We start from the raw sequence: 17009 nt of genomic DNA, 5'->3' as shown, positions 1-17009 counted from the left end.
TCAAATGTCATGTGAGGCATATTACAGTTTTTCTTCATTCATAAGTAGACGAACAGAACTTACACTTAAGAGAACTAATTTTATTAGGAAATCATTCTTTTTATAAAACCTAAGTTCTCACATTTAAGAAATTCTCATGGTGGGACACGTGGGTGGCTCAGCAGTTGAGCGCCTGCCTTTGGCTCAGGGCATGACCCCAGAGTCCCAAGATGGAGTCCCACATTGGGATCCTTGCATGGAGCCTGCTTCTTCCTCTGCCTGTGTCTCTGCCTCTCTCTCTCTCTCTCTCATGAATAAACAAAATCTTTAAATAAAAAAAGAAAGAAATTCTCATGGTGATATAAGTACCCCATTAGGTAGGTGAGAGGACCCACAGGCAAAGGATGACTGCAACCCAATTCTATAACAGTCATTGAATATCCAGAAAAGGCAAGGATTGCATTTGCAGAGAGATAAGGTAGAAAGAGACTAACAAAGGAAAACAAATTTCCAAATGGGAGCACCTATCAGAGACATCAGCCCAAAGAACATTATACTGTAGGGACTGGAGAGATTCTTCACTCTTTTTGCCTATACTCAGCGAGTAGCTGATGATCACACAGTTATCACCACAGCAACCCCAACAGCTATGACAAAAAATGAGAGTATGAACCTAGATGTGAAAATTAATCCTTTAGTGATTTTCCTCTTTACTTTGGCTTATGCTTAGACTAGTTAAATCTATTGCTTATTAACTCTGATGCTGAGGACAGAGTGCAAAGATCGAGACATCAGGAGCCTGATCTCATAGTACCATTTGATTATGAAGTATATGCCTCTATCCCCCTAGATTTCCCTATCTGTCTCAAGGATGGTGGCCTGCTGACCCTCAGATATATCTTTCCCCATTGGTCACTTAAATATTTACTGGACATGTACTAATATTAGGTACCAGAAATACACATGGTACTATTATATGCAAAGGCAGATCAGGTATCTCTATGAAGAATGTCTCCTGTGACATTATCATAAAGGGCTTATATCACACTTTCATAGAACAGTAAGACCTCTCAGCTAGCAGGACTCTAAAAGTCATTTAATGCTATTACCAGTTCTATGCTAAAATCTTCACAATATCCCTACCAATCCAGGAACTGCAGGATCAGAGAACTTACTACCTTCTAAGACAGTTTCTTCCCATTTCTGCAGTTATGACAATTAGAAAATTTTCTTATATAGAATGTAAACAGGGCTTCCTGTGACTTTTATCCAATGGTTCTAGTCTGTGTCCACATATGCATAAAAACCAACTCTTTTCCCTCTTCCACATCACAGTCCTCAAGAAAACTGACAGCTCCCACATCCTCAACCCAATCCTCAGCTTCTCTTCTCCGTAATAAATGTCTTGTTTCTACCAACTCTTTCTCACATAAAATGATTTCCAGATACCTTATACACCTTAACCACCCCCTCTAAACTAAACCCAAGATGTCTATGTCTCTTCTTTGATATAGTATGTACCTTCCCTCTGAAATACTATCATAAAGCCCAAAGGCTTATACGGTATTTAACTGCCTAGACAGCATCACTCAAAGTGTTTCAGAAAACATTGGTTCCTCAAGATGTTCTGCAAAAGAAGGATTCTATGGTCAAAAAAGTTGGGGAGCACTTTACATTATATATTCCACTCTTCAACTTTCACAGTATGCATTAACACATAATAGCTCTGAAAAGTTCTGTAGTAAGTATGTTTTGCTTAACCTGGATTTATTGCCCACCCTCACCATGATCTCCCAAGATCATAAAGCTTCTGGAAAAATCATTCTAAAAACCAATTTGTAGCCTCCTAAAGTCTTTTTAGGATGCATTTTTGTATTTGCCTCATTTCTTGTTCCATTTTAAATCCCTACCCTTGGTTTTATCTCCTTGCTCTTGTCCATTTCACTTCACATAATCATGTATTCTATCTAATCCACCTTAACTTTCTGGAAACAAAATATAAATAAAGAAATCTGTAATATTTCTCTTTTTTAAAGATCGAAGGGGCACTGGCTCTGGAGCGTCTGACTCTTGATCTCAGGGTTGTGAGTCTGAGCCCCATGTTGGGCATAGAGATTACTTAAAAATAAAATCTTAGGGACGCCTGGGTGGCTCAGAGGTTAAGCACCTGCCTTCAGTCCAGGATGTGATCCTGGAGACCAGGGATCGGGTCCCACACTGGGCTACCTGCATAGAGCCTGCTTCTCCCTCTGCCTCTGCCTATGTCTCTGCCTCTCTCTCTCTCTCTCTCTGTGTGTCTCTCATGAATAAATAAACAAAATCTTATAAAAAAATAAAATAAAATCTTAAAAAAAATCACAGGGGTTATTTTTAATTCCTCTTTTAAGTTTTTTTGTAAGTTTGAAATTACATTACAAGAAAAAGTTACTAAAGATAGGGGAGGGGCAAAAACTACAGAGGCAATATAAAGGAGAAATGAGCTATGTAGAGTTTACATTCCCTATAGGTATGACCCTCATTTACTTCAGAAACCAGCATGATCTTAAACTGACCAAAATCTTATCATTTTCTCTTTAAATCATAGCATATATATTCCCAGTCTTTGTGAGAATGTAATAAGGAGGTATACCAAGATATGGGGTGGGAGATGCAGATTATAAAAACTGGCTTTATAATCTAGATATACCTATTCTGAATTGTTGAATTTTTCCATATTACAGAATATTTTTAAAAGAAATATGTAATGATACAAGATAAATAAAAATAGATGAAGCCATGTATAATAACAGATTGAAAAGGAGAAAACCTTAAACTCAATCACTTCCGAAAATAGCCACACTTTTGTCCCATTCTTAGAATGAAAACCTAAGACCGCCTAATGAAATGGCATGTTTGGGAAGTAAGATTGGCTTATAGCTCCCTTAGGAAAAGACTAGCAATTTTAAAAGATAACCCCAGATGGTGGATATAAGAACATCTACCTCTTTTAGCATAAACTCATAAGCTGAGTTGTTTACCTGTTCTCTATAAAAATATATCTCAAGAGAAAAAAAATGAGTGTGTATTATTCAAGGAACCAGAAACTTATAAAAATAAGAGGAAAATGCAGCTAACGTGTTGAAGAATGGAATCTTTAAATAACAAATCATTAATAAATAAAGCTCAAATGAAATAGAGAATCAGCATCACTTCACTGTAACTAGTACAAAGACGGATTCATAATCAATACAGAATGATAAACTGAATCTTCTCAGCAAATTGATCCAAAAATATTACTATCACTGATACTATACTGAAGAAAACTATCCACTCTCTAAAATGAGTGTCATATTGTTTGTTAAAATCAACATTTTTATTTAGTTTTAATTGATGAGTTTTCAAAGACCACTTCAAATGCTATCTCTTTCATGAAAAGCTTTCTTATCATAACTCTCCTCACTGGAGTGGGAATTTCTAGCCTTTGGCATTTTTCTTCATTACTAATAAACTTATTATACTCATACTGAAGATGTACGCTTATTTTTTAATTCTCTATTCTAGATTTTAACAAGAACTGTATTTTATTCAACATTTACAGGGCCTAGCATAATCCTTAGTACATTGTATAAACTAACAAATAACTACCAAATTGAATTAATGGAATAATCAGCAATTTGAACCATGTAAGCAATCTGAACTTCCCACTAATCTGGGAAGACTCCGCTAAACAATTAATATAATAAAAGTGCACAAGATGAAGAATCGGCATTAGAAAAGTGAAGGTGTTCAGAATGTACTCTAGAGAGAATAATGGGAATGTGAGGAGAGAGGATGGAATCAGTGAGGAATGATCAGGGGAGATAAACAGCTTTGCTTATTAGATGCATCGGAGCATATAAGCAAGCATAGGAATAAATATACCTACCATGTGACAATAAGTATGGTCAAGGTAATTGATAGACAGGAGTACGAGATTTGTAGGTCTCAAAGCTTACGATTAATAATTTATTTCAATAGACTTCCTAGGTGAACATAATTAAAACAGCATGGAAGAAAAAGAGCTTTTCTTTATGGAGTCCGGCTTCATAGCTCCTTCCTTATAATTAGGACAACCATACAATATAATCTAAATTGGGATACCTTTGAGAGTGAAGAGGAATGTTATTAATAATTATGCTAGAACAGATATAAACCAGGACTTGTCGTCCTCTGCAAACTGCAATGTATAGTCATTCTACTTACAGCCCATGTATGGCCCACCTCTGGCCACCCTGATTCTTTCTCAAGGTTCAACAGTAACCATTCAAAAGATACAATCACTTTCTTGCATACTTCTCCTACTTACTCAAAAGGAAACAAGAAGAATCACAGCACTCTTCAAGTCTGTTAACACCTACCTGTCAAAATCAGCATCTAAAGCTTACCAATTATTTGATGAGCATATGCCATGCCAGAAAGAATGGTAAAGTCTTACCAAAAACAAAACTTAAGTTCACGAATTACATATCAGAAAATAAAATCAAAAGAACTGACAAATCAAAGCATATATGTTTGTTTGAAACTCCTATATTCAACTATTTTGGAACTAGGGCACTATGTCAGTAGTAAACACATCAATCAGAAGTAAAGTGGATCTTACCTTGGGAACTTTGGGAGGACTCTGTAGAAGAGGAACTACTATCTGTATAACTCTGTGGGTCTTCTTTTCCCTCTTGAATAGATGAATTACCAGCTTCTGCCACTCTAGATGCTTGCTGTAATGTTTCTGTGACCAGCTGCCTTGTTTGTTCACTAACAACTGTGGCTTGAAATGTCACTGGTTTGGGTTTAATAAGAACCTAGAAGAAAAGCATAAATATATCCAGTTTAAATTTTAGAGCACTTTTTAAAATGCTAAACTTCTCATCATGAACTAACATTTTCCTGACAAGGGAAGTAGCATTCTGCACATTTATTATGCTCTGGGTACTACATTGTTCATCAAAGACTAATTCGATATATGAACAAATTAGAGTCAAGACACATACAACACTTTAAGTGGTACATGTCAGACTGCAATAGCCATAATTTTGACAAAAGGCTCTGCCCCTGTTTTTTCTTGCCTATAATGACCTCAGAAGTCATTTTACAATCTGTAGTCTCTACAGTAGAAGGACAGACACACAGTAAAGATTGCAGGATGAAAGATACAAGGAGCCTGGATTCCCAATGCCACAATAACAGTCCAGAATTTCCTCCCTCTAAACATTTACTAACATAATAAAATAATTAACATATTATTATTAACATAATAAAAAATAAAATCCTAATTTGTGAAAGCCACTCTTCTTCAGATTTCTTTTCATTAGCAACCAAATGAAATTCCTTTTTTTTTAAGTCTCTCTTTTTTTTTAAAAAATTTTATTTATTTATGATAGTCATCAGAAAGAGAGAGAGAGAGAGAGAGAGAGAGAGAGGCAGAGACATAGGCAGAGGGAGAAGCAGGCTCCATGCAGGGATCCTGATGTGGGATTTGATCCTGGGTCTCCAGGAACGCGCCCTGGGCCAAAGGCAGGCACTAAACCACTGCGCCACCCAGGGATCCCCCAAATGAAATTCCTAATTGAGATACCTGCACAAAGTAAACATGGTTGGGACCTAAGTCATCTTTGACAAAATTGCCAGAGAAACACTGACTTAGACAACTATTATTAGAAGCAATATCGAGGGCAGCCTGGGTGGCTCAGTGGTTTAGCGCCACCTGCAGCCCAGGGTGTGATCCTGGTAACCCGGGATCCAGTCCCACATCAGACTCCCTGCATAGAGCCTACTTCTCTCTCTGCCTGTGTCTCTGCCTCTCTCTCTCTCTTTGTGTCTCTCATGAATAAATAAAATCTTTTAAAAAATAAAATAAAATAAATCAGAGCCAAGAAATATCACCATATCTTAGAGCATACCTGTGTTTTCCCTTGCTGTCCATAAACAATTTTTGTCGGGATGATTTTAGCTGCTGGTTGAACTGTAGAACCTATTCCTTTTGGCTGAGTTACAATCATTTTGGTGATGGGTCTTGTAGCAGTGATAATAGCTGGCTTTGCTCCTGTTGGCACCGTCTGAATAGTTTTTTCTCCCTAAATTAAAGTCAGTGAATATATGAGATTTATATGTGTTTAAATGCTAAAAAATATCCTTTTACTGAAAAATCACAGCAAGGTTTTACTAGGATAATGGGGAAAGGACTGTAAATTAAATAGCAAAGTACAATGTTTCCAGGGTGATCAAAAATCCTAGACTTAGTTGAGAGAGTTCTAAAAGTCATCTGCCCAACTTTCGGTCCAAAGGAGGCATTAGTTATTTCCTGACAAGTGAATTTTAAAAATTATCTCACATAAGAATACTTACACCACACATCCCACTCAGAATACATATGAAAATAGTCAGGAAATTATAAAATACATAATAAAATGCTAACAATAGCTATCTCTAAGAGTTGGGATTATATGTCTCCTCTAACATTACCTTTATTTTCTAATTTACCCAAAATAGACATTTATGTAAAAGAAAAATTACTGTGCATCATACAGATAGCTAAATGCATAGAAACAAACTAAGCTCTTCAAATATGAAATTATAAAGACACACAGCAGAATGTCTATGTAAAAAAGCATAGGCAAGAGATGAAATCAGTAGTTACTAACATTCTGAGGCTATATGGGAAGACACAAAAAAACAAACCTAGGGCATTTCCCACATTTTATTATTAGTATATTACTAATATCACTTTAGTTTATTAGCTAGATAGCTTAAGCTCATTAACTTTTCACCATTTTTTTATACTTCTGTCTGCTTTATTCCTAAGTACCACCTTCTGGTTATTCATGGAGCCAATACTTGAGCTTACTTAAATTCAAGGACAGTGATTTTACTAAATTATTAATTTTTAAAAGTTAAAATCTGTAAAACTGAAAAGAAAAATTTTCACCTTATTAATTTTTAACTTTTAGTCATCATCATCTAAATGTATGGCCATCTAAACTTAGCAGACAGTAAAAACAAAATACCCTGGTGAGCTCTATGAATTTAGAGCTAAATAGGATAACAAAAATCTGCTTTAAGGGAGATTATCTAAGGGAGATTTGAAGTGTCTGTCAATCATGTTATTACTTATTTTAATACAAACACACTCTTCACAGTAGCAGCTTTGGAAGGAGCTCTAATTCATTTGCCAAGAGTCACTAGTTTGCAAGTGGGCATGCCTCTCTATCAAATAGCTTCATGGGCCCTGTCCAACTATAATGACCCATTCAAAGCCTATCAAAACCAACTAGCAGGCTATTTTTTGAAGAAGCTCTTCTGTTGCATGCATGTAAACATGCCCAGGTAAGCAAGCTGTTGAGTACAGGCATATATATGTATATGTGTAGTCTTACGCTCTAATCTGCTTGTTTTACTACCATTTCCTGTGTTAAACTGTTGCTATTAGATATACCTGGAGGCTAGAATTCACACATGACCCTTCAATGTATGTGACCACAGGACTTCGGGTGCATGGCATCCCTTTTTACATATCAAATTCTATGAAATTGTAAACCAGACTATAAGAGGGTTCTCAAAATCTGAATTCTAATCCAGGCTTTACTTTTGGCTTACCAAGTGAACTCAGGCTATGTTCTCCCACATGATGAAAAGATCTAATTCCAACATTATAGATTGTGACACCTAGGAAGCTACTAGAGATCTACTACATTGAAGTATAGCATTTTTCTTTTCTAGCAAAGTAGGGACATTACCAAGCCTAAACTACCAAGAATAGTAACAGTAAGAGAAAAACTACTTATTGAGGACTTCCTATGTGCCAGGCACCGTTCTAAGCACTTTCAAAACAGCTATCAGTTACTGGACAAATTTACTGGTGAAGATCATCATCCCCAACTTATAAATGAGGAAATTAAGGATGTCAGAAGTTGAATAAAATTGCCAAGGTCAAACAACTACGATGTTAAGAGACAAAGCCCAAGTTTATCTAACTCCAACCTCTGCATAACTGCCTTCACAACTACAAATGGTTATTATTTCTTTTTACAAGCCTAAAGAGGTAAAAATGAGAGTAAATTCCTGTCAATTAATTTTCTTCATCCCAAATATTTCTTTTTGCCCAGACTGGGCTTGTGTCTACTGGCCAGAAGCAGGAATAAAACTGTCTTCTATAAAACTATAAAAGGTCCCCCTGTAGTTAAGCCAGTGGACTCTTCCATTTGGACCAAACTAAGCATCTACATCAAGGTCATAAGCAACCTTGCTATGAGCAACATGTTTTAGAAATTACTATGAAAAATGGCATCAGCTGGTGGTGTTTTAACAGTTATTACATCACAGTAGTGGTAAACCAAGCCATACAGGCCATTGTGGGGTTCTGAAGTCCTTAGGCAAATATTTGTATAGCTGGTCTTTAAAATCCTCAGTGGATTTGCTGAGTCTGCAGTACAAGCTCTTACTTACTCCAGCATTTAGCAATGTTGTGACAACGTTTTTGCCCGGGAGGCCTTGAATGGTCGTTCCTTTTCCTGTAGTCTTTTGCACAACAATCACATTGGGCTTGGAAGTCATTGGGATTGTAGTGATTTTGGTAGTTGTTCCTTAGAGAAGGGGGAAGAAAAGGAGGCCTGAGTTAAGGACTAGTGATATTTGATTATTTCTATTTATGCTGTACATAATTAATACACGTAGTCAATGTCATCCCGAGATGACATTAAGGTTGTCATGAGGATGAAAATGAAGGCTGGGAACAGTAAGTAGAAGTTGTCCTAGAATGAGAGAATATTAAGAATTGACTTTTAAAGTAGTTATCTTTTTGGAATTTGCACACCAAAATCAGAATCTAAAAATATCACTATCAGTATCTCTGTCAATATTCCTCTCTGGACTAGTTAACTGGAACAAATCTAAATCTACATTCCATGATAAATGCTTCCCCAAACCCAGTATTGTATTTATTAGACTAGTGTGATGGGAAAACTCTTCAAAAAAGGACATTAGGGCAGCCCCGGTGGCTAAGCGGTTTAGTGCCGCGTTCAGCCCAGGGCATGATCCTGGAGACTCGGGATCGAGTTCCACGTCAGGCTCCCTGCATGGAGCCTGCTTCTCCCTCTGCCTGGTCTCTGCCTCTTTCTCTCTGTGTCTCTCATGAATAAATAAATAAAATCTTTAAAAAAAAATTTTAAAAAGGTAAATAACTTATTAACATTCATGTAACATTAGACTTGAGAGAAAATTTAGGAAAATAAGCCATTTAGGTTTATGTGATTTAAAAAAACTACTCATAGACCAAGGCACAGATTAAACACATGCTCTTGTAATCTGCAGCTCTCTGAAGAGTCTGAGGATAAAACTCGAATTTATATATTTATATAAATAAGTTTATATCTTCAGCAATTAAGATCTATTTAGATCTCTACCTACTGATCCAGATATATTATCGTACTCTCTTCCCACATCCTTCCACAATCTGCTTCTCTTATACCTATCAAACATGTACCCTATATTCTTCTGATTGTCACAATTAGAAATCCTGGTGCAAATCTTGCCTTGTTTTTGATCTCTATAACACCCAACAAAATGAAAGCCCCTTGAGCTCCAAATTCTTATCTTTTTGTATCCCTAATTCCTCAGTGCTTAGCACAAACCATATGGCAATTATTCAGCAATAGTTGCTAATGAATATGTGAACAAACTCAGTTTATCACCAACGTATGTCTTTCTTCAAAATGTTATCAATGTCAACTCAACACACCAACCATCATCTCTTTTGGCTTTCACATTTTCTATTTCAATTTTCTCTATAATAGATCTCATGCTTCTGTTATATCAAACATCCTTAAAAATTTTTTTTTAATTATGTCAAGAATCCAGAACATGTGAAATTGGTCAAAAACCTTCCCAGGGCAACTGGCTGACTCAGCTGGTAGAGCATGGGACTCTTGGGGTTGTAAATTCAAGCCCTATGCTGGATGCAGAGATTACTTTAAAACGAAACAAAACAAAAAAACCTTCCTAATCCCTATTTTATCTAGTTCTAACTTTCCCTCTTAAGTTTCAAAATCCTATATGACTTGACCCTTAATCTACCATTTTGATCTCACTTGTTCCTATTCTATAATATACATCAGCACATACTCTAGTCTAACAAGTAACTTCTTCACTGGGGCTTCCTATTACTTGTCACACAGAGCCCAAATTCCTCTTCGGTTTCCAGGTTCTGCCAGACTTTAATTTTCAGGATTATCAATATATACCTTTCCTTCAATGTGTTGGGTTTCCACATTGGTTGTTGAGCATACGAGTCCTAATGCTACTTCTGTGCCTGTGATTTCCTCTGCCTATGTAAACAGGCAAGTCGTACTTTTCTTCCATAGGGCTTGTGTATTATTTATCAAATGACTAAACACAGAACAGGTACTCATTTAAAAATATGACTGATTAATATGTTCCCAAGAAGAAAAATTAAACAAAATTTTATTCTTTTCTACTAGAAAAACAGCATTCCTTGCTAAAGTTTTAGAAATAAAGTTGCACTAAGAATAGAATATTCTGGTCAATTTTTGGCAATCTTATTACTTATTACTTTATATATCTTTATATTTGCCATCAACTAATGTCTTGTCAGTCCAAGGTAACAGGTTACATAAAAACACATTTTTACCCACACACCAGCTTCACAAAGCTTTTCCCTTTCTTTATAGTTTTTGAATAGTAAGCTGTTAAGAGCCACAAAAACCACATTGCTCATCATTCATATGTATCAACTTCAACTCTTAATTAACTCCAATCCCCCACATCCACATATGACTAATTATGATGACTCCTTCAACAATACAGCCTCACCAAACATTTGGTTAATTAAAAGTGTTTTCAGAAAGTAAGCATTAAAAATTACTTCAAGGAAATGGTAACCAAGGTTTAACCAAAGTAGAAGGACCACTTTTTTGGACAAAACTTGCTTAACATAAAGTGAATTATATTTGTATCTAAATCACTGTCTAATCCTTTCCATTACGGAGATCTGCCAATTTATGAAACATCTGCAAATCAAGTTCACCAACTTAACAAAATGCAGGATCAGGGGTGGGGAGAAAATAGAATAAAACAGGAATAACACAAGGAAAAGTGAGTACAGTGTCATATTAAAATGGAATAGTTTATGACTATTATCAAGTTACAAAAGTCTGAAATTCCAATGAGCATGTTTCTATATTTCAGTTGATAACTATGTTGTATTGATGAAACAAGTGTTACTCATTTAAAAAAAAAAATCTTCCTCTGGGGGTGCCTAGGTGATTCAGTCATTTGAGCATAAGACTATTGGTTTCTGCTTAGGTCAAAATGGTTTCAGCTCAGGTCCTTCTCCCTCTGCCCCTCCCCCTTCTTGTGTGCATGTCCACTCTCTGTCTCTCTACAAAATAAATAAATGAGGGCTGCCCGTGTGGCTCAGCCAGTTAAACTTCTGCCTTTGGCTCAGGTCATTGACCCCAGGGCCCTGGGACTAACTAAGCCCTGCATCAGACTCTGCTCAGGGGGGAGCCTTTCTCCCTCTCCCTCTGCTTTTCCCCGTTTGTGCTGTCAAATAAATTCTTAAAAATAAATACGTTAAAATATATATAAATAAATATACAAAAATGTGTAAATATATATAAATATATAAGTATAAAAATATAAAGTATAAAAATAAAATGAATATTAAAAAAATAAAAATATAAGGTCTTCCTCTACACTTTCACAGTAGTCTATAGTTCTCATGCTACAACAGAATGTATAGAAGTTCATTTGTTTAGCATTCTTTTTTAAGATTTTATTTATTTATTCACAAGAGACAGGGAGACCAAGAGAGGCAGAGACACAGGCAGAGGGAGGAGCAGGCTCCTGCAGGAAGCCTGACATGGGACTCGATCCTGGGTCTCCAGGATCACACCCTGGGCTGAAGGCGGCGCTAAACCGCTGAGCCACCTGGGCTGCCCTGTCTGGCATTCTTTAGGACAGAGAATGCACCCATGTACATCCATATGTATCATAGCACCCAGCCCAAAATCTGGCTCATAGGATATCAGAGATCATACCATATATACAATCTTCAATTATAAAGAGTTAAAACACAATGGATGCAAATTAACTATCACATTTGGATCATGGCCTATGATACTGGATGCATTCCAGGGATTTCTATTTAAGATTCCTGTAAAAATTGAGCATTTATGGTAGGATGGTTTATAGAAACTAATTTATTGGCCCAGATTGTACTATTCAGAGATTTTTTTTATATCACCCTAAAAATTTGGTCTCTTAGGTAATGTTTTATGTTGCTTTGCTTAAAAAATGAGCAAATGAATGAATGAATGGAAAAGACAGATAAACACTAGTGCCTTACCTGAACATTGCACTAAGAATCAAGAAAATCGGGAAGCCTGGGTGGCTTAGTGGTTGAGCACCTGCCTTTGGCCCAGGGCATGATCCTGGAGTCCCAGGGTCGAGTCCCACATTGAGCTCCCTGCATGGAGCCTGTTCTCTCTCTGACTATGTCTCTGCTTCTCTCTCTTTGTGTCTCTCATGAATAAATAAATAAAATCTTAAAAAAAAAAAATCAAAATCAAATCTTGCCACTGTCACATGTTCTCATAATGCCCTTAGAGTGAAGATAATAAGTTCATCTCTGAAAGATCCAATCGTCTGCATATAATAGGCATGGTTCCTTAATCAACCCTCAACAAGGATCACAAAAACCTTACGTATTTGATATGTTTCTCTCTATATACACATATAAGTAAATATCTGATTCTAAAGAGTTAAATAACTGTAAAAATAGTCATAATCCCATTTAGTTGCTTACCCTTTTTTTAAAAAAGATTTTATTTATTCATGAGAGACATAGAAAGAGAGGCAGAGATATAGGCAGAGGGAGAAGCAGGCTCCTCGCAGGGAGCCTGATGCGAGACTCGATCCCCTGACCCATGCCCTGAGCCAAAAGGCAGATGCCCCACCGCTGAGTCACCCAGACATCCCTAGTTGCTTATTCTAACAGGAAGAAAAACTTGACCTTTCTAGAAAGCACTTTGGAAGCATGACCTTGCTTTCTAGAGGAAAGGAAGTAAGAACTTCACATAATCATTTAGGTATAATGATGTTCATTCCAAGATTATTTATAATGACAAAAAAAATTGGAAGCAACCTAAAACATTCAACAATGAGAAAATGGCTAAATTATGGTGTACCATATAAGGAAATATTGTATAACTATTAAATGAGGGCAGAGGAGGTAATAAGATATGTTTATAAGAATAGGAAAATAATATTATTCTAAGAAAAAAGGGTAAAAGATGATTATACTGATCTCAATGCAATTTTAAAAATACACACATTTATAACCAAAATAATGAATAGAAAAAAGAATAACAAACATATACCCTTAAATTTTAACATGTATCTCTGGATGGTAAAAATTGTATGTTTTTAAATTTTCTTTGTACCTTTTTGTAATTTCCAAATTACCCACAATGAGGGGAAAAGTATCGTTTTTCTTTTTAAATCCTTCTATTCTTACAACTAGATGTCTGGATATCTTTTAGGAAAAGCATTTCATTTTTGTTCGGGGGATAGGGCAGTAGGTTAGGCACAGACTCTAGAACCTAGCATCTATTATGGATTATCCAAATTCATCCAACCTGGCCTACCAGTTCACTATGAATAAACAAACAGGGACTGAAAACTGCTAATAAACTAACCTGTAAACCCACTATCATGAAATAACAAAAACATTATAAAAAAAGAGAACTGTCTTTATACAGAATATTGACATGTAACATAAGGATCAGTTTAGAGCAATCAGAAATGATAGATTCCTTAAAATAAAAGTGTCAGTGAAGCAAAGGTAGACACAAAACAAGCTCCATGCAACAAACAGCATTGCTTCAACTTTGTGCCAAGTACATCCTACAGTGCCAGAAAACTTTAAGAATTCTTCTCATGTATACTCAATATACTTGAAATATGTAACTATGCAGCTAACCATGAGTTGTTTTTATTTACATACAAAGGTAGATAAAATACATGGTATTTTAGGTAGGGTAGGTATACCTCTCTGCTTGTAAGGAAAATGTGCTTGCTTACTGTACTGTTCTAATCTGGTACAAAACAGCTAAATCAAAGAAGGTCTGAAAACAGTAGCCTCATGACATCTAGACATTCCTTCAAGTTGTAAGGTTACTATGAATTCATATATAAATAAAGAAAAACCATTACGGTGATAAAAACCACATACCAATGAAAAATGGTCACTTTTTGAAAAATGTTTGAGAATGTGCTCTATACTATTAAGATACTGTCAGTAATAAATCATAATTTAAGTTTTCACTGTGTTATTTTAAAAATCCTCTTAAGCTGGGATACAAGGATTCCTCCCCTACTAGTTTCACCCTCCTCAGTTTGGTAAACATTGGATTTTCTCACTTATACTTAAAAATAGAGCCAATATTCGTAGCTTTAAATACCAATACTATACCCTGTTTTGTTTTGACTCCCCAAGTTATCAGCAACATATAGTGCCGGAAACTTTAATCCCTTCACTTTATTTATTTATTTGTTTGTTTGTTTATTTATTTATTTAGATTTTATTTATTTATTCATGAGAGACACAGAGAGAGAGAGAGGCAGAGACACAGGCAGAGGGAGAAGTAGGCTCCATGCAGGGAGCCCGATGTGGGACCCGATCCCGGGACTCCAGGATCACGCCCTGGGCTGAAGGTGGCGCTAAACCGCTGAGCCACCCAGGGATCCCCTAATCCCTTCACTTTAAAATGTTAGAACAACTCACCTGCAGCATACAAAATATGGCTAGTCTACAAAAAACAGCAGACACTTAAAGTCCACGGGCCTTACTTGATGAGAGATTATTTACAATATTTTAATTAAAAATTAATAATGAGGGATGCCTGAGTGGCTCAGCAGTTAAGTGTCTGCCTTCTGCTTAGGGTGTGATCCTAGAGTCCCAAGATCGAGTCCCACATCAGGCTCCTTGCATGGAGCCTGCTTCTTCCTCTGCCTATGTCTCTGCCTGTCTCTGTGTCTGTTGTGAATAAATAAATAAAATCTTAAAAAAAAAAAAAAAACTAACAATGAAAAGATATACTATGTTAACATTCCACTTTGGGGTCCACAGTCCAAATACTGCAGGAATTAAGGAGCGGATAAAAATCAAGTAAAGTTCCAAAATACCAATAAATATTAGCTTTCACTACTGTAATATTTATTTATTTATTTATTTATTTATTTATTTATTTATTTATTTATTGGCTTTATTTATTCATTCATGAGAGACCCAGAGAGAGACAGAGAGATCCTGGGTCTCCAGGATCACGCCCTGGGCTGAAGGCGGCACTAAACTGCTGAGCCATCCAGCTGCCCTACAAAATATTTCTTTAAAGTAAGTAATCTATAATGGTGAAAAGAAAATAAAGATATTCAAATATTTTTATTTTTAATAATCTAAAGTGACATTAGTAATTGAAATTATGAGATATGGTCCCTCAAACATATTTTGATGAATAAATCCAAGTTCTTTCTTCCTCTAATTTGTGTGATCTTGGATAAGTCAATTTCGTCTGTCTAAACTTAAATCTATCTGTATCTGTCAATTGGGGGTGATACCAACTATTCAGATTTAACAGTTCTGAAAAGGACTAACAGGAGAATACCTTGTAAATGAAAAATCTCTATACAAATATAAATAATAATATTTCCATTCTGATGAAAAACAACCTAATGTCCTATTTTAAAACTATCAAAAGTTTAATGTGTGAAAATTTAATACTAGAAATTTAAAAAGCTAGAGTTAATCAGTAAACATTAGGACTAAAAAAAAAAAGCTCCGGATTTCTAAGCAGAAAACTGAGATCAAACAGAATCCTTTGAAAGTGAAATGTTTTGCCCTCTTACTGGTTATCTATAGCTTTAACATATTTCAGATATACCTACCAGAAACTATATTACTGCTAATTATCTTGCCCCCCAAGGTAGCTAATGACTTGGGTACTACGGTAATGATGCTACCACTGGTAGTTTTCACATAGGTTGCAGCTCCAGGGGTTGCAGCCATCCGACCTATGGATGGGCTCACTGTTGGCCGGGTATAGGTTGCCTGTGTGCCTATAAAAAGGGAAAAGCCAAAAGAAAAACTTGTCATTACTTATAGAAGAATGGCAATTTATACAGTATAGCTATAATTCAATATAATCTGCATTGCTTTAACTTGAAAATGGAATTTCAGGGTGTCAAGACATTAAGTGACAATTTACAGCCAGTTTTCAATGTACATAGCACAAACTATAGCCAAGTCAATTTGAATTAATTTTACACATAAAATTTTGTGATGTGTTGCATCAAATTACTAACCCCAAGAAAAAGTATAACTATGTTCCTTTCTTCCACTACCCTTCTTCCACTAGTTCTATGCCAAAAGAAACTTAAATTTAATCATCTTTCCTGCCAGAGCATTTTAGATATTTCTGTTATAGATTTTAAGGTCTCTGCATCTGTTTTTTGCTGTCTCAAGGCCAAATCCAATGTCAGCACTCAGCAAATAAGGTAATATTGTTTGCTTAAAATTTTATAAACTTTTGCTATTTTGTACTCTGCTACTCTCTAAATATAATTCCATCTTTTAAGAGTTCTTCCATCATTTTACTAGAGATTAAAGTTGAAGTTGCCAAGAGTTGCCAGGAATATTTCTTTTAGCCTAAAAAGTTCACTATTTACATATTTCTTCAACTCTAACTGACCCGTCAGAATGTTTTTCTTCATGTCTCTCAAAGGATTTTACACTCTTCCCCACTATTCCAAGGACTTTCTTCTTTTCCCACAGCAATCAAAAACTAACCAGATGAGCCTGTGGTAGTTTCCTACAAATCTGGTAACTCAGAAACACTATTTCTACACTAAGAACTACTAGCCTGGGGAAGAATGAAGATGACTAAGATAACACCTTCTTCAACAGGAACACATTTTTTCATGATAATTAGAATAGTGTGATA

General features: G+C 35.8%; 1 protein-coding gene across 10 annotated transcripts in view; it reads right to left on the bottom strand.

The window, feature by feature from the left end:
• EMSY (EMSY transcriptional repressor, BRCA2 interacting) overlaps positions 1-17009 on the bottom strand; it is a 91573-nt gene that overhangs the window by 16997 nt on the left and 57567 nt on the right. For all 10 annotated transcript variants that reach the window (XM_026010441.2, XM_026010443.2, XM_026010442.2 and 7 more), the window contains 4 exons: positions 15955-16125; positions 8437-8573; positions 5895-6068; positions 4598-4796 (listed from right to left, as the gene is read on the bottom strand). In XM_026010441.2, coding sequence (XP_025866226.1) covers positions 4598-4796; positions 5895-6068; positions 8437-8573; positions 15955-16125 — 681 coding nt within the window. The remainder of the gene's footprint in view (positions 1-4597; positions 4797-5894; positions 6069-8436; positions 8574-15954; positions 16126-17009) is intronic.

Source organism: Vulpes vulpes, chromosome 11 (assembly GCF_048418805.1).
Source record: "Vulpes vulpes isolate BD-2025 chromosome 11, VulVul3, whole genome shotgun sequence".
Taxonomy (NCBI): Eukaryota; Metazoa; Chordata; class Mammalia; order Carnivora; family Canidae; genus Vulpes; species Vulpes vulpes.
The sequence above is the reverse complement of the archived record's forward strand: the minus strand, read 5'-3'. Positions and strand labels throughout refer to the sequence as shown.